Source organism: Lonchura striata, chromosome 5 (assembly GCF_050655825.1).
Source record: "Lonchura striata isolate lonStrDom1 chromosome 5, ASM5065582v1, whole genome shotgun sequence".
NCBI lineage: Eukaryota > Metazoa > Chordata > Aves > Passeriformes > Estrildidae > Lonchura > Lonchura striata.
The window spans coordinates 28,341,176-28,359,853 of NC_140707.1; the positions used below are offsets into that span (position 1 = coordinate 28,341,176).

An 18,678-nucleotide genomic window follows, 5' to 3' on the forward strand; every position below is an offset into this window, starting at 1 on the left:
CACTAGAAGACTGAGTCACAGCTTTGCACAATACTTGTTCCCTAATAAATATTATTGGTCTTGACGATAATATTGTTTCCTCAGGAGATTAAATATTCAATAAAATATATACTTACAATCACACTCCCAGTGCCAGCAGCATCCATCCTCATCCATGACTGGCACAGGAGACAGTCCATTGGCACATGTGGGTTTCGGGGGTGGATTGCAGATTATTGGAATCACATGGAAAATGTTGTCTTCTATACATATAACCTTAGTGCAGTTACAGAGTATCCATGAGTCACCTTCCTGTGTTTGAAGAGAGGGGGAGGGGGGAGACAGAGGCAAACCTTTAGGAAGCAGTGAGACTGACAATAGTTATGCCTGAATATCTTCTGCAGGTTTCTAAAAAGACATATGTTTATTGGCAAGTTTTCCCCCATCAGAAATCTGAAAATAGGATGGAAGTACATCAGTCAGCACTATCTAGGTCTGCAATATAAGCTAGAACAACTGAGAGCTGCTAAGTGAAAAGCATTACTTACAAAAGTCAAGCCAGTAAACCGAAATGAGAATCACCTTTTCTAATTTCAGCTATCTAAAAGTGAGATGTCTCACCTAATCTCATCACCTTAACACCCTCTCTAAAGAACAATGAAAGACACTGATGAGTATGAATGGCCAATATATGATCAATTCCCTTCCACAAATGCCTAGAACATATTAATATCTAAAGTTACAGTGAACACCACTATTCAGGGAAAAATGTCCAAGGTGATTATGTTCATGCATTGTGATTGCATGAATTTTCTTCTATCTTCTACCAGTTTTGCAGACACGTATAATTTTAATTCCTGCAGATCTACTGAGCAAGTTGGTAGGCATCTGAATTATGATGAGGCTTTAGAAATGTACAAGACATGAACTTGTCTGTGTCAAAGGTGGAGGGTTAAAAAAAAAAAAACAAAACCAAGAACTCTAAGTCAAATTTCACAAGCATTTGAATGCAGTGATCTGTTTCACAGTCCTGAAACCAATCTGTGAACCATTCTTCTGAAACCAATCTGTAAACAAGTATGACTCATACCAAATTCAGCCCTGTGGATTTTTATTAGGCTGCAATGTAAGCACACAAACAACTTTTACACACTCTAGACTTATTCAAAAGCAGAAATAGAAAAGATAGCTTAGGAGCATTTAGCTCTTGGTCTCCTCCTCATCAGAGCTATCCTACAACAAACACTGAACTGACATCTATCTCCTTGCAGAAAGCTTTTAAAAAATTATCCTTGAAGAACTAGTTGCAGTATGTAAGCTATCAATCCAAAAATAATTGGAAGTCCTGCTGATGCCCAAGAAAACTAAGGAAATAAAACAGGCTGATACTTCCTTTCCTATCCAGATTAATGCCTAGTCTCTATGTTTCTAACTTTGAAGTTATGTGTCTAGTCTTCATCCAAAGAACAATGAAAGTATGAAATCCACTCACCTCATGAGTTTCATTAGGGAAAATACTACAAGTTTTTTTAGCAGTGGTTGGTGTTAGAGCTGTAGTTGAACTAGAGACATTAACTGGAGGAGTTGAACTGTGTGTAGAGCTGCCTGTAGTGGTGACTGAAGTTGATGTTGTAGTAGGCCCAGATGTAGTAGTTGAGACAGGAAAGGTTTTGAAGGTGGTGGACATGGTGGTTGTTGCGTTGATTGTGATAAAACTACTAGAGGTGGTTCCTGAAGTGGTGGTAAAGCTTTGTGTTGGGGTTGTACCAGAGGTGGTGGTTGACACGGGGCTGGTTGATGTAGGTGATGTTGTTGGAGTAGTAACAGTTGCAGAGGTTGTCGTTGGGGTACTTCTTTCTGTTCCTACTGTGGTGGTGGGTGGAGTGGACACTGAGGGTGTGGGGCCTGAAGTGGTGGTCTTGGTGGTTGACTCTGTTCCAATGAATGGGGTTGTTGACACTGGTTGTGTTCCTGTAGGGCTGCTTGGTCCAGAGGTTGTGATGGTGCCAGGGGTGGAAGTGGTTGGTAATCCTATTGGAGGGCTTGTGGTCCTGGTGGTAGTGGTCTCATGGATAGGTGTTTCTGTTACTGGTGTGGTGCTGCTGGATCTTGAGGGCGTAGGGCCAGAAGTGGTGGTCTTGGTGGTTGACTCTGTTCCAATGAATGGGGTTGTTGACACTGGTTGTGTTCCTGTAGGGCTGCTTGGTCCAGAGGTTGTGATGGTGCCAGGGGTGGAAGTGGTTGGTAATCCTATTGGAGGGCTTGTGGTCCTGGTGGTAGTGGTCTCATGGATAGGTGTTTCTGTTACTGGCGTGGTGCTGCTGGATCTTGAGGGCGTAGGGCCAGAAGTGGTGGTCTTGGTGGTTGACTCTGTTCCAATGAATGGGGTTGTTGACACTGGTTGTGTTCCTGTAGGGCTGCTTGGTCCAGAGGTTGTGATGGTGCCAGGGGTGGAAGTGGTTGGTAATCCTATTGGAGGGCTTGTGGTCCTGGTGGTAGTGGTCTCATGGATAGGTGTTTCTGTTACTGGCGTGGTGCTGCTGGATCTTGAGGGCGTAGGGCCAGAAGTGGTGGTCTTGGTGGTTGACTCTGTTCCAATGAATGGGGTTGTTGACACTGGTTGTGTTCCTGTAGGGCTGCTTGGTCCAGAGGTTGTGATGGTGCCAGGGGTGGAAGTGGTTGGTAATCCTATTGGAGGGCTTGTGGTCCTGGTGGTAGTGGTCTCATGGATAGGTGTTTCTGTTACTGGTGTGGTGCTGCTGGATCTTGAGGGCGTAGGGCCAGAAGTGGTGGTCTTGGTGGTTGACTCTGTTCCAATGACTTCAGAGGTGGTAGTTGTCACTGGGCTTGTTGACACTGGTGATGTTGACTGTTGGCTAGTGGTGCTTGCAGTAGACACTGTACTTATTTCAGTCGTTCTTGTTGTCTGCAGTGTGGTAGTTGAAGGAGTAACTAGAGTGTTTGGCGTTGTCTCTGGTTCAGATGTCTCTTTAAGAAAGAAAACAGAGTACTTTAAGTAGGGAAATTTCATTTTCTTCCTAATATCATCTCATTTTCCACTAAGCATATGTGGTTCAATGAGCCTATGCATAGGGTCTTTAGACAGAAATAAAGCAGAAATTGTTCTATTAATGGTTTTGCATCACTGAGGGATTATTAACAAAATATCCTACCTCTTGCATAGGAGACATTGATATTAACACTTTATCAACAATCAGTGTCAGAGGGAACACGTGCACATTTATATTGCATGGAAGAGCCCAGCAGTCCAAGATCCCAGGGGAATCTACTGAGTAGATCAGTGAACTCTGGTTAACACTGTATTGCTGTCATACTATATTCTATGGAAAGATCATTGTTCCCTGTGCTGCTTCATGTGGCACATTCATACCACTATTGATTATGCTCAGAGTCATTTGATTCTACAGAAAATGAGCCATTGCTGGAGCATTCTAATGTGTTCCATCAATTTCTAATGCCCAGGCCTTTAAGAATACTCACACACAAGCTATTTTGGGGTGCTACGAACCCAAAATACACTTTTCTGCTTTTTCACATGGCCAGTTTTCATTATGGTTGCTAATGGAGATTCCTTTAAAATAGTTTTTTATTAAGATGTTAAAAAGTGTTCACAATTCTCACAGGCCAGCCTCAGAGCCATCTATTTGTGCTTTTATAGCATGATATAAGTGACACATGGGAGAGAGAGAAGTACTGTGTACATAATAAGAGAGCAGTAATAATGTTAGAGGAATTAAGATACACTGATTCTGCCCAGGCAGGCCACAAGAACAGTCCTTCAATGAAAACTAATTTACATTTGGGTGAGAGCAGGAAAACTCCTTCATGTACTTCATGCCCTTTAAAAGAAGCAGATGAACTGGAACAACAGGAGATACAACATTGCTGCTGAAAGGTTAGCTGGGATTTTTTAAAATATAATTGACTACAGTAATGCAGAGTATAGAAACTAAAACACATGTTAAGCTGCCAATAAACCCGACTTTCTAAAATCAGCAAAGAACATGAAACCCTGGGAATTACTTATTGCTTCAGTGGGTGGCATCGTCGGGTTTCTGGTGTTAATTGGAACAGTGCCGGTAGTTGGAACAGTGGTTGCTGTGCTTGGAGGGCTGGTGGTGGAGGTGGTAGTCTCTGGCAGTGAGGTAGTGGTTGTCAATATTGGTGTGCTCAGGGTGGATGGAGATGTGCCTGTTGGAAATATCAGGGACAGGGAAAACAGAAAAAGGCACAAAGGCATCAGTGGGACTCAATGTGAACTCAACAGAAGCTGCACATGAGGCAGCTACCACAGATCTAGAAGGGTCAGACCACCCTAGCACCAGCCCTTCCTTTCTGGCCCCAAAAAGCACAATATTTGAAATCCATGCACACACAAGGTCATGTCCCTTCCCTCTGAGCAAAAAGATGCCGCTGGAAGGTTCTTCCCACCAAAACAGAGACACCTACCAATAGGTAAGAGATGAGGAGGAGCAATGCTTTTGATCTTGCTGGGGCTTTCTATCTCCATGTTATTATCTAGAACACCACACTAAATCCTCAGGTAAGAGCTGAGATGTGAAGCTGTGATCCAGGAAGGAAGCATACACAGCAGTATGTTCCTGCCTGATTGGCATGTAGTTTTCACAATGTCACCCTGATATGTGGCTTCTCAGAGTACTAGTGGATCTGATCATCCAAGACCACAGCTCACAGAAAGTCACAGTCTGCAGAATGAAATTGTTCCCAAAAGCATATCCATCCTTCCTACATCTATAACAGCTGACAAGCATTAGCACTGATAGGGCAAAGGAATGGGAGAGTGGGAAGGAGACCTACATACACAGTTATGTCCAATCAGTGCCTAAAATGCCAGTCCTGAGAGTACCATGCCACAATTGCACGTATGCCCAGTGAATGTGTTCTGGCCAGCTCAGGGACAAGGTCCAGCAGCAAAAAAAAAAGGCAAGATTTCCTATCAGTTCAAGATCTGTGTAAGCTGAGCATCAGCATGAAACACCTCCTCTGAGCCTTTTTGACTGAGGGAAGACCAGATTTTTTGCACAGAACCACAAAACCTTGTTCCTTTTTAATAGGCAGATGAAAGGCAAGTTATAAGCAATGGCTCTTCCAGGGATGCTCTGCAGTTACACCCATCCCCAATTCCATACTGAGACACACAGTTTGAGGTTCTCATGTACCTTCAGGGCAACCACAGAATGGGAGCAAGAAACAGCACAAGCCAGAGAAGTACCTGGAGTTGGTGTGGTGGTGGTGTATGTTGGTGTTGGTGAGGATGTGCTTGAAGTAGTTGGGGTGGATGTTGGTTGTCCAGTAACAGTGGTTGTGCTCATCGGGGTGCTGGTGGTGGTGGTAGTCTCCGGCGGTGAGGTAGTGCTTGTCAATATTGGTGTGTTTGGTGTGGATGGAGTTGTGCCTGTTAGAAAAAGCAGGGACAGAGAAAACAGACAAAGGCACAAAGGCATCAGTGGGACTCAATGTGAACAGAAGCTGTGCTGGAGGCAGCTGGCACAAACCTAGAGAGGTCAGCCCACCCTTCGCACAGCAATGGTCCCCAGAACCAGCCCTTCCTTTCTGGCTGTAGAAAGCAGAATCCTTGACATCCATGCACAGAAAGTGTCATGGTCCTTCTCTCCGTGTGAAGAGATTAAAGATGGTGCTGGAAGGTGCTTCTCACAAAATCAGAGACCTATCAAGAGGTAAGAGATGAGGAGGAGCAGTGTTTGGGATCTGGCGGGGGCATTCTATCCCTGCCTCATTATCTGAATTTTTGCTACATCCTGGGGTAAGAGCTGAGATGAGAATCTGTAATCAGGGATGGAAGCATGCACATGATTAACATGTGATTCTTTATGTGTTCCAATACCAGTCTGATGCAGGGCTTCCCTGAGCACTAGTGGATCTCATCAGAGGTACCATCAGCCAAAAATTACAGTACACAGCAAGAGCCAGTCTGCAGAGTGAAACTGTTCCCAAAAAGGCTGTCAGGAGAATCCTTCCTTCTTACACATTTAACAGCTGACAACCACTATCACACAGAGGGCATAGGAGGAGAGAAGGAGGAAAGCCTACACAGCTGAACCCAAACACAGCCTGAAATGCCACTGCTACAAGACCAAGTCCCACTCCAACTGCACTCCATGGCTCCAGTGACTACATTCTGGCCAGATGAAGGACACTGTCCAACAGCTGCAAAAGTAATGTTACCCATTGGTTCAGCATCTGTCTTAGCTGGGCACTGACATGAAATACCTCCTTGAAGCACTGTTGAGTCAGGAAAGACACGACATTCCCCCAAGAACCCCTGAATTCTTGTTCCTTATGAAATAGCTAGCCCAAGAGCCAGACTTGGCCACAGGACTTTTCCTGGGATTCACAGAAGTTACACCCATTCCTTATCCCATCTAAAGCCACATATGGAGGTGTTTCATGGATCTTCGCTACTCCCACAGCAAGGCTAGAAATACCAACAGAACTAGAGAATTATTTGTCAGTTCTGTTCCTGGGAGCAGAGGGGTTTTGGTGAGAATTATTGCTTTTGGAAACATACTTTGAGGAGTTGAGATGGTTGTTGTTGATTCAGGAACAGTGGTTGTTGTGCTTGGAGGGCTGGTGGTGGAGGTGGTAGTCTCCGGTGGCGGGGTAGTGGTTGTTGATTTTGTTGTGCTTGGTGTGGGTGTAGTTGTGCCTGTTAGAAACAGCAGGGACAGAGAAACCAGACAAAGACACAAAGACGTGAGTGGGACTCAGTGTCAACTCAAGAGAAGCTCTTCATGAGGCAGCTGGCACAGACCTAGAGAGGTCAGCCGACTCTTAGTTCAGCAAAGATCCCTTCCTTTATGACTTCAGAAAGCAAACTCCTTGAAATTTGTGCACACATAAGGTCATGACCCTCCTCTCCTAGTAAAGAGACTGATAATGATGGAAGGTGCTTTGTACAAATTCAGAAATAGGTAAGAGATGAGAAGGAGCAATGCTTTTGATCTTGCTGGGGTTTTCTATCTATGCCTCATTATCTAGAACACCACACTAAATCCTCAGGTAAGAGCTGAGATGGGAAGCTGTGATCAGGGAAGGAAGCATGCACAGGAATATGTTCCTGTCTGATTGGCATGTGATTTTCTGATATCAGGAGTTCCCAGAGTACTAGTGAATTTTGTCAGGCAAAGACCACAGTTCACAGAAAGTCACAGTCTGCAGAGTGAAACTCTTTCCAAAAGCATGGCAGAGATATGCTTCCTTCCTGCATGTATAATAGCTGAGAAACATTATTACTGACATGGCAAAGGAGCAGGAGACAAGGAAGAAAGACTACACATCTGAGCCTAAGAAGAGCTCGAAATGCAAGTGTTACAAAATCAAGCCCTACTCCATTACACTCCATGTGTCGAGAGATGCCACTCTGGCTTGCTGAAAGACAGTCAATAGCAGAAAAAACTACAAAGTCTTTGTAAGACAGCAAAGGCTGTTTCAGGGGCTGTCCACAAGTTAATCCATTCTTGATGCCATACAGAGGCAAAAAAGTAGGTGTTCCCACACCCTTAGTACTCCCAAAGGCAAAGAACATATGAGACAACAAAACTAAAAAGTACCTGGAGTTGATAGGGTGATGGTGTAGGTTGGTGTGGGAGAGGAGGTGCTTGAAGTAGTTGAGGTGGGTGTTGGTGAACCAGTAGGAGTTGTGGTTGTACCCGGAGAGCTGCTGCTGCTGGTGGTGGTTGTGGTGCTGGGAGTCTCTGGTGATGTGGTGGGCAATTCTGGTGTAGTGGATGATGTGCTTGGTGTGGGTGTAGTTGTGCCTGTTGGAAACAGCAGGGACAGAGAAAACAGACAAAGGCACAAAGGCATCAGTGGGACTCTGAACTCAACAGGAGCTGTGCATGAGGCACCCCCACAGATGTAGAAAGGTCAGTACACACTTAGACCAACAAAGGTCCCCCAAACCAGCTCTCCCTTTCTGGCCATAGAAAGCAGAATCCCTGACATCCATGCATACACAAGGTCACAGGCCCCCTTGCCTACTGATGATACTGGGGATAGTGCTGGAAGGTGATTAGCACAAAATCTGAGAGATCTACCTATAGAGAAGAGAGGAGGAAGAGTAATGCTTTTCATCTGCTGGGGGCTTTCTATCTCTGCCTCATTACCTGAACACCTCACTAACTCACGGAGTAAGAGCTGATATGGGAATCTGTGGTCAGGGAAGGATGTATGCACAGTAACAAGAGGATCAAGATCTCCACAGGAGAGGAGGACATGGAGCCCTGTATGCTTGCTCCTTCTGAAACAACCAGCCCAATGGCCACCTTTGGGCAAAGGCCGTTTCAGGGAATACACAACAATTAGTCCAATCCCAGAGAGAGGCACAAATGGAGGTGCTCACAGACATCCAGTTCCCCACAGCAAGGAAACACATGAAAGCACGGATCAGAGAAGCACCTGGAGTTGGTGTGGTGGTGGTGTAGGTTGGTGTGGGCGTGGATGTGCTTGAAGTAGTTGAAACGGGTGTTGTTGAGACAGGAGCAGTTGTTGTTGTCTGTGAGGTGCTGCCACTAGTGGTGGTGCTGCTGGGGGGCATCGTGGTGGTGGTGGTGGTGATGGTGGTGGTGGTAGAGATGTGAGTCTCTGCTGTTGTTGTTGGAGTGGTGGTTGATATTGGAGACGATACACTGCTCGTTGTGGGTGAAGCTGTGGAAGTTGTGGTGCTCGTGGTGCTTGGAGTTGGAAGGCACTCTGGTCTGTTGGGGGTGCAGCAGACACTGATCTCGTAGTTGAGGCAGACTGGCATCGGTATTATACCTCCAATCTGCTGATCTTTATTGTTACAGATGAGCCCTACGTTAACGTTACATTCCACTTTCTGCCCTAAATCTGCAATGGAAGTGCTAGGGAATTTCTCTGCTCGGCAGGAAATATTCTCAACTTTCGCACACTCCCAGGAGGGGTATTGCTTCCAAATGTTCTCAAAGGTTTCGTAGTCACCACTGTTCCTGTCAGAGCCATCTGGGTAAGTCACATCGATCCATTCCGTCCAGATGCAGTCACATGCTGAGAGGTGACAACAAGACAGACAGTTAGAAACAGACAGGACACAGACAAGACAGCAAGGCACCAGCTCACACTCAGGTGGTGCTCTGGGCATCCCCTGCACTCAGCAGTGCCCCTCAGGCTGCTACTGCACTCAGCCAACACTGGCCATAAGAAAGCTCAATGGTGTGGCCATGCCTCTTCTTGTCCCTACAAACTACTCCTGGCCAAAATCAGGACACAGGCACTCATGAGTTATGTGTGTGTCCCCCACAGCTGGGTCACATGGCTTTGTATGGACTCTCATGTGCAATAAACCTCTCACATAAGGCCCATTCAGGAGGCAGAGAGGCACTAAGCAGATACTCCTGCCACTCTCTCAGCTTCCTGGGCCATGCATATCACCTCCATATTTCACAGAGAAAACAATCACTGGGAAGGCACCCAATGACAAGGAAAGCAGGCACAGCACACATGCTGCCAACAAAGCCTCAGCAGCTTCCCAGTGTTTCCCAGCACTTCCCAGCATCACACAGATCACTGGAGAAAGGCACCGATAGGAACGCTGGCATAACCCAGCTGTCCAGAGTTTGTGTCGGTCAAAAGTGGCAATCTGAGCTCTGAAACCAACCCCCAAACTCGGCTAGCAAAATCCGTGGAAGCATCCTACAGCCCTAACAGCTGGTAAGGAGATGGCCATAGAAGCAAAACAGGAGAGAAAGAGAAGAATGTCTGCACAGCTGTGCCCAAACAGAGCCTGAAATGCCACTGCCACAAACTTTAATCCCACTCCAACTGGGCACAATTATGAAATACCTCCTTGGAGAACTGTTGAATCAGGGAAGAAAAGACCTTCCCCAGGAACCCCTAAATCCTTCTTCCTTATGAAATAGCCAGAATTTCTGGCCACAGGTTGCCCAGAAATTACACCCATCCCTGATCCCTTCCAGACCCACAAATGGAGGTGCTCATAAATCTTCACTACTCTCACAGCAAGGCCAGAAATGACAACAGAGCCTGAGAATTATTTGTTGGTACTGTAGTTGGAGGCACAGGGCTTTGGGCAGGAATTACTTGGCTTTGAATCATACTTGGATGAGGTGAGGTGGTTGGTGCAACAGTTGTTGGTGTCGTCGTTGGTCTGGTGTTGGTGGTGGTGATGGTGGTGGTGGTGGTGGTTGTGGTGGTGCTGAGCGTCTCTGGTGATGTAGAAGTGGGTGTCAATTCTGATGTAGAAGATGCCGTGCTGGGTGTGCCTGTTAGAAACATCAGGGACAGAGAAAACAGACAAAGGCACAAAGGCATCAGTGGGACTCAATAGTAAATCAGCAGAAGCTGTGCATGGGGCAGCTGCCCCAGACCTAGAGGCATCAAGCCACTCTTATTTCAACAAAGGTCCCTAGGACTAGCTCTTATTTTCTGGCCCCAGAGAGAAGAATCCTTGAAATCCCTGCACTGAGATGGTCATGTTCCTCCTTTCCTAGCTAGGACACTGGGGATGGTTCTGGAAGTTGCTTTGCACAAAATCAGAAATACCAAGCAAGAGAGGAGGAGGAGTAATGCCTTTTATCTGGCTGATGCCTTCTATCTCTGCCTCATTTTCTGAACACCTCACCAAATCCTGGAGCAGGAGCTGAGAGGGGAATGTGTGGTTCGAGAATGAAGCACATACAGAAATATGTTCCTGCCTCATTGTACAGTAGCTCCACTGATTTGATATCAGCCCTCTGAAGGGATTCCCAGAGGATTTGTGAATCTCATCAGCCAAAGACCGTACATCAGAGGAAGTGACAGTCTGCAGAGTGAAACTGTTCCCAAAAGCCTGTCACAGAAATCCCTGCTTCCTGTATCTCTAAACACTGGCACCCACTAGCACTGATATTGTAGAGGAGGAGAAGACAGTGAATTTTTCCCAGAAAGCACCTGAAATTACCGTGCCACAAGACTAATCCTCATTGCAATTTCACACTTACGTCCAGTGACTAAATTCTTGACAGATGAAGGACAAGGTCCAACAAGTACACAGGATTTCCCATCAATTTAGCATCTCTCTAAGCCCAGCAGGAGTATCAGCATGAAACACCTTATTAAATGCCTGTTGAGTAATGGAAGCCAAGGGCTTCTCACAAGAACCCCTGAATTTTCATCACTTCTGAAACAGCCAGCCCAAGTTCCAGTTTTGGGCAAAGGGCATTTCATGGGATGCACAGCAGTTACATCCTTCCTCAATTCCATACTGAGGCACAAATGGAAGTGCTAACAGACCTTCATTACTCTCTAAGCAAGAGGACACAAGTTCAGACAAGGCAGAAGTACCTGGAGTTGGTACGGTGGTTGTATATCTCGATATGGGTGTGGATGTGCTTGAAGTAGTTGAGAAGGTTGTTGATGAGCCAGTAACAGTTGTTGTTGTTGTCCTAGGGGTGCTGATGCTGGTGATGCTGCTGGGAGGCATTGTGGTGCTGGAAGTGATGTTGGGAGTTTCAGATGCTGTCGGAGTGGGAGTAGTTGGTGTACCTGGTGTGCTTGTAGGTGGGGCTGTTGGGAACAGTAGAAACAGAGAAAACAGACAAAGGCACAAAGGCATCAATGAGACTCAATACGAACACAGCAGAAGCTGCACATGAGGCAGCTGGCACAAACCTAGAGAGGTCAGCCCACCCTTCGCAAAGCAATGGTCCCCAGAACCAGCCCTTCCTTTCTGGCTGTAGAAAGCAGAATCCTTGATATCCATACACAGAAAGTGTCATGGTTCTTCTCTCCGCGTGAAGAGATTAAAGATGGTGCTGGAAGGTGCTTCTCACAAAATCAGACAGACAAACCAATAGGTAAGAGATGAGGAGGAGCAATGTTTTGGATCTAGCTGGAGCATTCTATCCCTGCCTCATTACTGGAACACCTCACTAACTCATGGAATAGAAGATAAGAGTGGAAACTGGGAAGGAAACCATGCCCAGGAGTATGTTCCTGCCTGATTGGCATGTGACTCCCCTGTGTTCCAATGTCAGTCTGATGCAGGGCTTCCCTGAGCACTAGTGGATCTCATCAGAGGTACCATCAGCCAAAAATTACAGTACACAGCAAGAGCCAGTCTGCAGAGTGAAACTGTTCCCAAAAAAGCTGTCAGGAGAATCCTTCCTTCTTACACATTTAACAGCTGACAACCACTATCACACAGAGGGCATAGGAGGAGAAAAGGAGGAAAGCCTACACAGCTGAACCCAAACACAGCCTGAAATGCCACTGCTACAAGACCAAGTCCCACTCCAACTGCACTCCATGGCTCCAGTGACTACATTCTGGCCAGAGGAAGGACACTGTCCAACAGCTGCAAAAGTAATGTTACCCATTGGTTCAGCATCTGTCTTAGCTGGGCACTGACATGAAATACCTCCTTGAAGCACTGTTGAGTCAGGAAAGACACGACATTCCCCCAAGAACCCCTGAATTCTTGTTCCTTATGAAATAGCTAGCCCAAGAGCCAGACTTGGCCACAGGACTTTTCCTGGGATTCACAGAAGTTACACCCATTCCTTATCCCATCTAAAGCCACATATGGAGGTGTTTCATGGATCTTCGCTACTCCCACAGCAAGGCTAGAAATACCAACAGAACTAGAGAATTATTTGTCAGTTCTGTTCCTGGGAGCAGAGGGGTTTTGGTGAGAATTATTGCTTTTGGAAACATACTTTGAGGAGTTGAGATGGTTGTTGTTGATTCAGGAACAGTGGTTGTTGTGCTTGGAGGGCTGGTGGTGGAGGTGGTAGTCTCCGGTGGCGGGGTAGTGGTTGTTGATTTTGTTGTGCTTGGTGTGGGTGTAGTTGTGCCTGTTAGAAACAGAAGGGACAGAGAAAACAGACAAAGACACAAAGACATGAGTGGGACTCAGTGTCAACTCAAGAGAAGCTCTTCAAGAGGCAGTTGTGCTGGGGAAGGTTTAAGTTGGATATTAGGAGGAATTTCTCCAGAGAACAAATGATTAGACACTGCAATGGACTGCCCAAGGAGATGACAGAGACACAGTGTCTGGTGGCTTTTAAGACAAAAGTGGATGTGGGACTTAGTGCCATGGTCTAGGTGACATGGTGGTGTTTAGGCAAAGGCTGGACATGATGATCTCAGTGATCTTTCCCAACCAAACTGATTCTGTGAATATATTCCTGCCTGATCATCCTGTGATATCCCTGTGGCGCAATGAAGGCCTGATGAACAACTTCCCTGGGCACTACTGAATCTCATCAAGGCCCTAGTAAATCTCATCAACAGTTCACAGGATGGGGCTGTCTGCAGAGAGAAATTGGTCCCAAAAGTCTGGCAGGGGAATCCTTCCTTCCAACATCTATTGCAACTGACAACTTTTAACACTGACTGGAAAAAGAAGGCGAAAGGGAGAAAACTCGGAATAGCAGTGTCCAGACAGAACCTGATATGCCACTGCCACTAGACCAAGTGAACTCTAATTGAATTCCATGGCTCCAGTGATTCCATTCTGGCCAGCAGAAGGATGGCCCAAAACCAGCAAAAGCAACACTTCTCATCAGTTCAGCATCTTTCTAAGCTGGGCACCAGCATGAAATAACTCCTTGGTGCCCTGTTGAGTCGGGGAAGCCAAGACCTTCTTCCTGTAATCCCTGAATACCTGTTCCTTATGAAACAGCAAGCCAAAACACCAGGTTTGGAACAGGCCATTTCCTGGAGTACCTATGAATTATACCCATCCCTGATCCCACACAGAGGCAGAAAGAGGTGCTTACAGATCTTCATTACTCCAACAGAAGGGAAACGTGTGAGAGCACAAAATGTAGAAGTACCTGAAGTTGTGGTGGTGGTGTATGTTGGTGTGGGCGTGGATGTGCTTGGAGTAGTTGACGTGGGTGTTGATGATTCAGTAACAGTTGTTGTGCTCGGAGTGCTGATGCTGGTGGTGCTGCTGGGGGGCATCGTGGTGCTGGCAGTGGTGGTGGGAGTCTCTGATGGCAAGTGAGAGGTTGGCGATTCTGATGTACTGGATGTTGTGCTTGGTGTGGATGGAGGTGTGCCTGTTGGAAACAGCAGAGACAGAAAAAACAAAGGCACAAAGTCATGAGCAGGATTCAATAGGAAGTCAACAGAAGCGTTGCATGAGGCAGCTGCCCCAGATCTAGAAGTGTCAGCCGATACTTAGTACAGCAAAGATCCTTAGCAACAACCCTCCCTCTCTGACCCCAGAGAAAACAATCCTTGACAACCATGAGGATGATGGGGATCCAGACATCCAGAGAGGGTGATGGCCTTCCTCTCCTAGCTAGGAGACTGGGAATGGTGCTCGAAGGTGCTTCTCACCAAATCAGAGAGACCTATCGATAGGTAAGAGATGAGGAGGAGTAATGTTTTCAAACTTGCTGGAGCTTTCTATCTCTGCCTCATTACCTGAACACCTCACTAAACATGAGCAAGACCTCAGAAGGGAATGTGTGGTAAGGGATGGAAGCATGCACAGGAATATCTTCCTGCCTGTTTGTCATATGATTTTCCAGTGTCAGCCTGATAAAGGGCTTCCCAGTGTACTAGTGGATCTGATCAGCCAAAGATCACAGTTCACAGCAAATGGTAGTATGCAGACTAAAACTGTTCTCAAAAGCCTGGCAGAACAATCCTTCCTTCTTACAGCTATAGTAGCTGAACACCATTAACAGTAAAAGGTAAAGGAGAAAGGTGGGAAACTACACACAGCTGTACCCAAATAAAACCTGGAATGTGTCACAAGACCAAGTCCCACTCCAATTGCATTCCATGGGTCCAGTGACTACATTCTGGCCAGCTGAAGGATTAAGACCAAAAGAGGTAGAAGCAAAATTTCCTTAAATTGAGAATCTGTTTAAGATGAAGCACCAGGATTAAATATCTCCTTAGAGCACTGCTGAGTCAGGGAAGTCAAAACCTTCTCCCTAAGGCCCCTAAATAATTGTTCCTTCTGAAACAGCCAGACCAAAAGTCCAGCTCTGGGCACATGACAATTCATAGGATGTCCAGAAGTTACACTGATCCCTAATCCCAACCAATGCCACAAATGGAGGCACTCGCAGACCTTCAGTAATCCCAGTAGAAGGTCAGAAATGACAACAGGACCAGATTTGTTGGTTGGGTAGTTAGATGCAGAGTAATTTGGTAGGAATTACAACTGCTGGGAACATACTTCCAGGAGTTGAGATAGTTGTTGGTGATCCAGTAACCGTTGTTGTGGTTGTTGCTGTTGTGCTTGGAGGGCTGGTGCTAGTGGTGGTAGTCTCTGAGGGCGAGGTAGTGATTATCGATATTGGTGTGCTTGGTGTGGGTGTAGTTGTGCCTGTTGGAAACAGCAGGGACAGAGAAAACAAAGGCACAAAGGCATCAGTGGGACTCAGTGTGAACTCAACAGGAGCTGTGCATGAGGCAGCCCCCACAGACCTAGAAAGGTCAGTCCACCCTTAGACCAACAAAGGTCCCCCAAACCAGCCCTCCCTTTCTGGCCATAGAAAGCAGAATCCCTAACATCCATGCATACACAAGGTCACAGGCCCCCTTGCCTACTGATGATACTGGGGATAGTGCTGGAAGGTGATTCACACAAAATCTGAGAGATCTACCTATAGGGAAGAGTGGAGGAGTTTCTATCTGGGGACTTTCTATCTCTGCCTCATTACCTGAACACCTCACTAACTCACGGAGTAAGAGCTGATATGGGAATCTGTGGTCAGGGAAGGATGTATGCACAGTAACAAGAGGATCAAGATCTCCACAGGAGAGGAGGACATGGAGCCCTGTATGCTTGCTCCTTCTGAAACAACCAGCCCAATGGCCACCTTTGGGCAAAGGCCGTTTCAGGGAATACACAACAATTAGTCCAATCCCAGAGAGAGGCACAAATGGAGGTGCTCACAGACATCCAGTTCCCCACAGCAAGGAAACACATGAAAGCACGGATCAGAGAAGCACCTGGAGTTGGTGTGGTGGTGGTGTAGGTTGGTGTGGGCGTGGATGTGCTTGAAGTAGTTGAAACGGGTGTTGTTGAGACAGGAGCAGTTGTTGTTGTCTGTGAGGTGCTGCCACTAGTGGTGGTGCTGCTGGGGGGCATCGTGGTGGTGGTGGTGGTGGTGGTGGTGGTAGAGATGTGAGTCTCTGCTGTTGTTGTTGGAGTGGTGGTTGATATTGGAGACGATACACTGCTCGTTGTGGGTGAAGCTGTGGAAGTTGTGGTGCTCGTGGTGCTTGGAGTTGGAAGGCAGTCTGGTCTGTTGGGGGTGCAGCAGACACTGATCTCGTAGTTGAGGCAGACTGGCATCGGTATTATACCTCCAATCTGCTGATCTTTATTGTTACAGATGAGCCCTACGTTAACGTTACATTCCACTTTCTGCCCTAAATCTGCAATGGAAGTGCTAGGGAATTTCTCTGCTCGGCAGGAAATATTCTCAACTTTCGCACACTCCCAGGAGGGGTATTGCTTCCAAATGTTCTCAAAGGTTTCGTAGTCACCACTGTTCCTGTCAGAGCCATCTGGGTAAGTCACATCGATCCATTCCGTCCAGATGCAGTCACATGCTGAGAGGTGACAACAAGACAGACAGTTAGAAACAGACAGGACACAGACAAGACAGCAAGGCACCAGCTCACACTCAGGTGGTGCTCTGGGCATCCCCTGCACTCAGCAGTGCCCCTCAGGCTGCTACTGCACTCAGCCAACACTGGCCATAAGAAAGCTCAATGGTGTGGCCATGCCTCTTCTTGTCCCTACAAACTACTCCTGGCCAAAATCAGGACACAGGCACTCATGAGTTATGTGTGTGTCCCCCACAGCTGGGTCACATGGCTTTGTATGGACTCTCATGTGCAATAAACCTCTCACATAAGGCCCATTCAGGAGGCAGAGAGGCACTAAGCAGACACTCCTGCCACTCTCTCAGCTTCCTGGGCCATGCATATCACCTCCATATTTCACAGAGAAAACAACCACTGGGAAGGCACCCAATGACAGGGAAAGCAGGCACAGCACACATGCTGCCAACAAAGCCTCAGCAGCTTCCCAGTGTTTCCCAGCACTTCCCAGCATCACACAGATCACTGGAGAAAGGCACCGATATGAACGCTGGCATAACCCAGCTGTCCAGAGTTTGTGTCGGTCAAAAGTGGCAATCTGAGCTCTGAAACCAATCCCCAAACTCGGCTAGCAAAATCCGTGGAAGCATCCTACAGCCCTACAGCTGGTAAGGAGATGGCCATAGAAGCAAAACAGGAGAGAAAGAGAAGAATGTCTGCACAGCTGTGCCCAAACAGAGCCTGAAATGCCACTGCCACAAACTTTAATCCCACTCCAACTGGGCACAATTATGAAATACCTCCTTGGAGAACTGTTGAATCAGGGAAGAAAAGACCTTCCCCAAGAACCCCTAAATCCTTGTTCCTTATGAAATAGCCAGAATTTCTGGCCACAGGTTGCCCAGAAATTACACCCATCCCTGATCCCTTCCAGACCCACAAATGGAGGTGCTCATAAATCTTCACTACTCTCACAGCAAGGCCAGAAATGACAACAGAGCCTGAGAATTATTTGTTGGTACTGTAGTTGGAGGCACAGGGCTTTGGGCAGGAATTACTTGGCTTTGAATCATACTTGGATGAGGTGAGGTGGTTGGTGCAACAGTTGTTGGTGTCGTCGTTGGTCTGGTGTTGGTGGTGGTGATGGTGGTGGTGGTGGTGGTTGTGGTGGTGCTGAGCGTCTCTGGTGATGTAGAAGTGGGTGTCAATTCTGATGTAGAAGATGCCGTGCTGGGTGTGCCTGTTAGAAACATCAGGGACAGAGAAAACAGACAAAGGCACAAAGGCATCAGTGGGACTCAATAGTAAATCAGCAGAAGCTGTGCATGGGGCAGCTGTCCCAGACCTAGAGGCATCAACCCACTCTTATATCAACAAAGGTTCCTAGCACTAGCCCTTCCTTTCTGGCCCCAGAGAGAAGAATCCTTGAAATCCATGCACAGAAAGGTGATGGACCTTCTTTCTTAGCTAGGAGACTGATGATGGTGCTGAAAGGTGCTTCTCACCAAATCAGAGAGACCTACCAATAGGTAAGAAATGAGGAGGTGCATCGCTCTTTTATGTCGCTGGGGCTTTCTATCTCTGCCTCACTACCTGAACACCTCAGAAATCCTTGCAGTAAGAGTTGTGTGGTGAATTCATCGTCAGACATGGAAGTGTGAAAAGAAGTAAATTCCTGCCTGACTGTCAGGAAATTTCGTTCTGGCAGAATGTCAGACTAATGGAGGGCTTCCCAGCGTTTTAGCAGATGTTATTAGCAAAAGGCTATAGTTCACAAGAAGTGGCATTTTTTACTGTTTCCAAAAGTCTCCCAGTGTAATCCTTACTTCCAAGATCTAGAACCATTGTCATGCACTTGTACTGACGTGCCAAAGGAGAAGGAGGAAGGGAAAAAAGTCTACCCAGATATTCCTAGAATGAGAGAGTCACAGACTAAATCCCCACTCCAATTGTCCTCCTAGTGTGGATCCAGTGACTACATTCTGGATGGCTGAACAACAAGGTCCAACAGCAGGAAAATCAAGAATTTCTATCAGTTCAGCATCTGTCTAAATTGGGTACCAGCATGAAATTTTACCTGGGAGTCTTTTGAGTCAG

The 18,678-nt window shown here is 46.7% G+C and overlaps 1 protein-coding gene across 1 annotated transcript in view; it reads right to left on the reverse strand.

The window, feature by feature from the left end:
* Nucleotides 1-18,678, reverse strand: part of MUC2 (mucin 2, oligomeric mucus/gel-forming) — a 60,219-nt gene that overhangs the window by 11,548 nt on the left and 29,993 nt on the right. Inside the window, 16 exon segments of the mRNA XM_085582383.1 lie at nucleotides 117-291; nucleotides 1,472-2,967; nucleotides 4,024-4,248; nucleotides 4,450-4,531; nucleotides 5,133-5,416; nucleotides 6,551-6,688; nucleotides 7,593-7,799; nucleotides 8,169-8,191; nucleotides 8,244-9,134; nucleotides 10,019-10,283; nucleotides 11,344-11,565; nucleotides 12,717-12,854; nucleotides 13,839-14,066; nucleotides 15,203-15,453; nucleotides 15,786-16,673; nucleotides 17,557-17,821. Of these exon segments, the coding sequence (XP_085438509.1) occupies nucleotides 117-291; nucleotides 1,472-2,967; nucleotides 4,024-4,248; nucleotides 4,450-4,531; nucleotides 5,133-5,416; nucleotides 6,551-6,688; nucleotides 7,593-7,799; nucleotides 8,169-8,191; nucleotides 8,244-9,134; nucleotides 10,019-10,283; nucleotides 11,344-11,565; nucleotides 12,717-12,854; nucleotides 13,839-14,066; nucleotides 15,203-15,453; nucleotides 15,786-16,673; nucleotides 17,557-17,821 (5,778 nt within the window).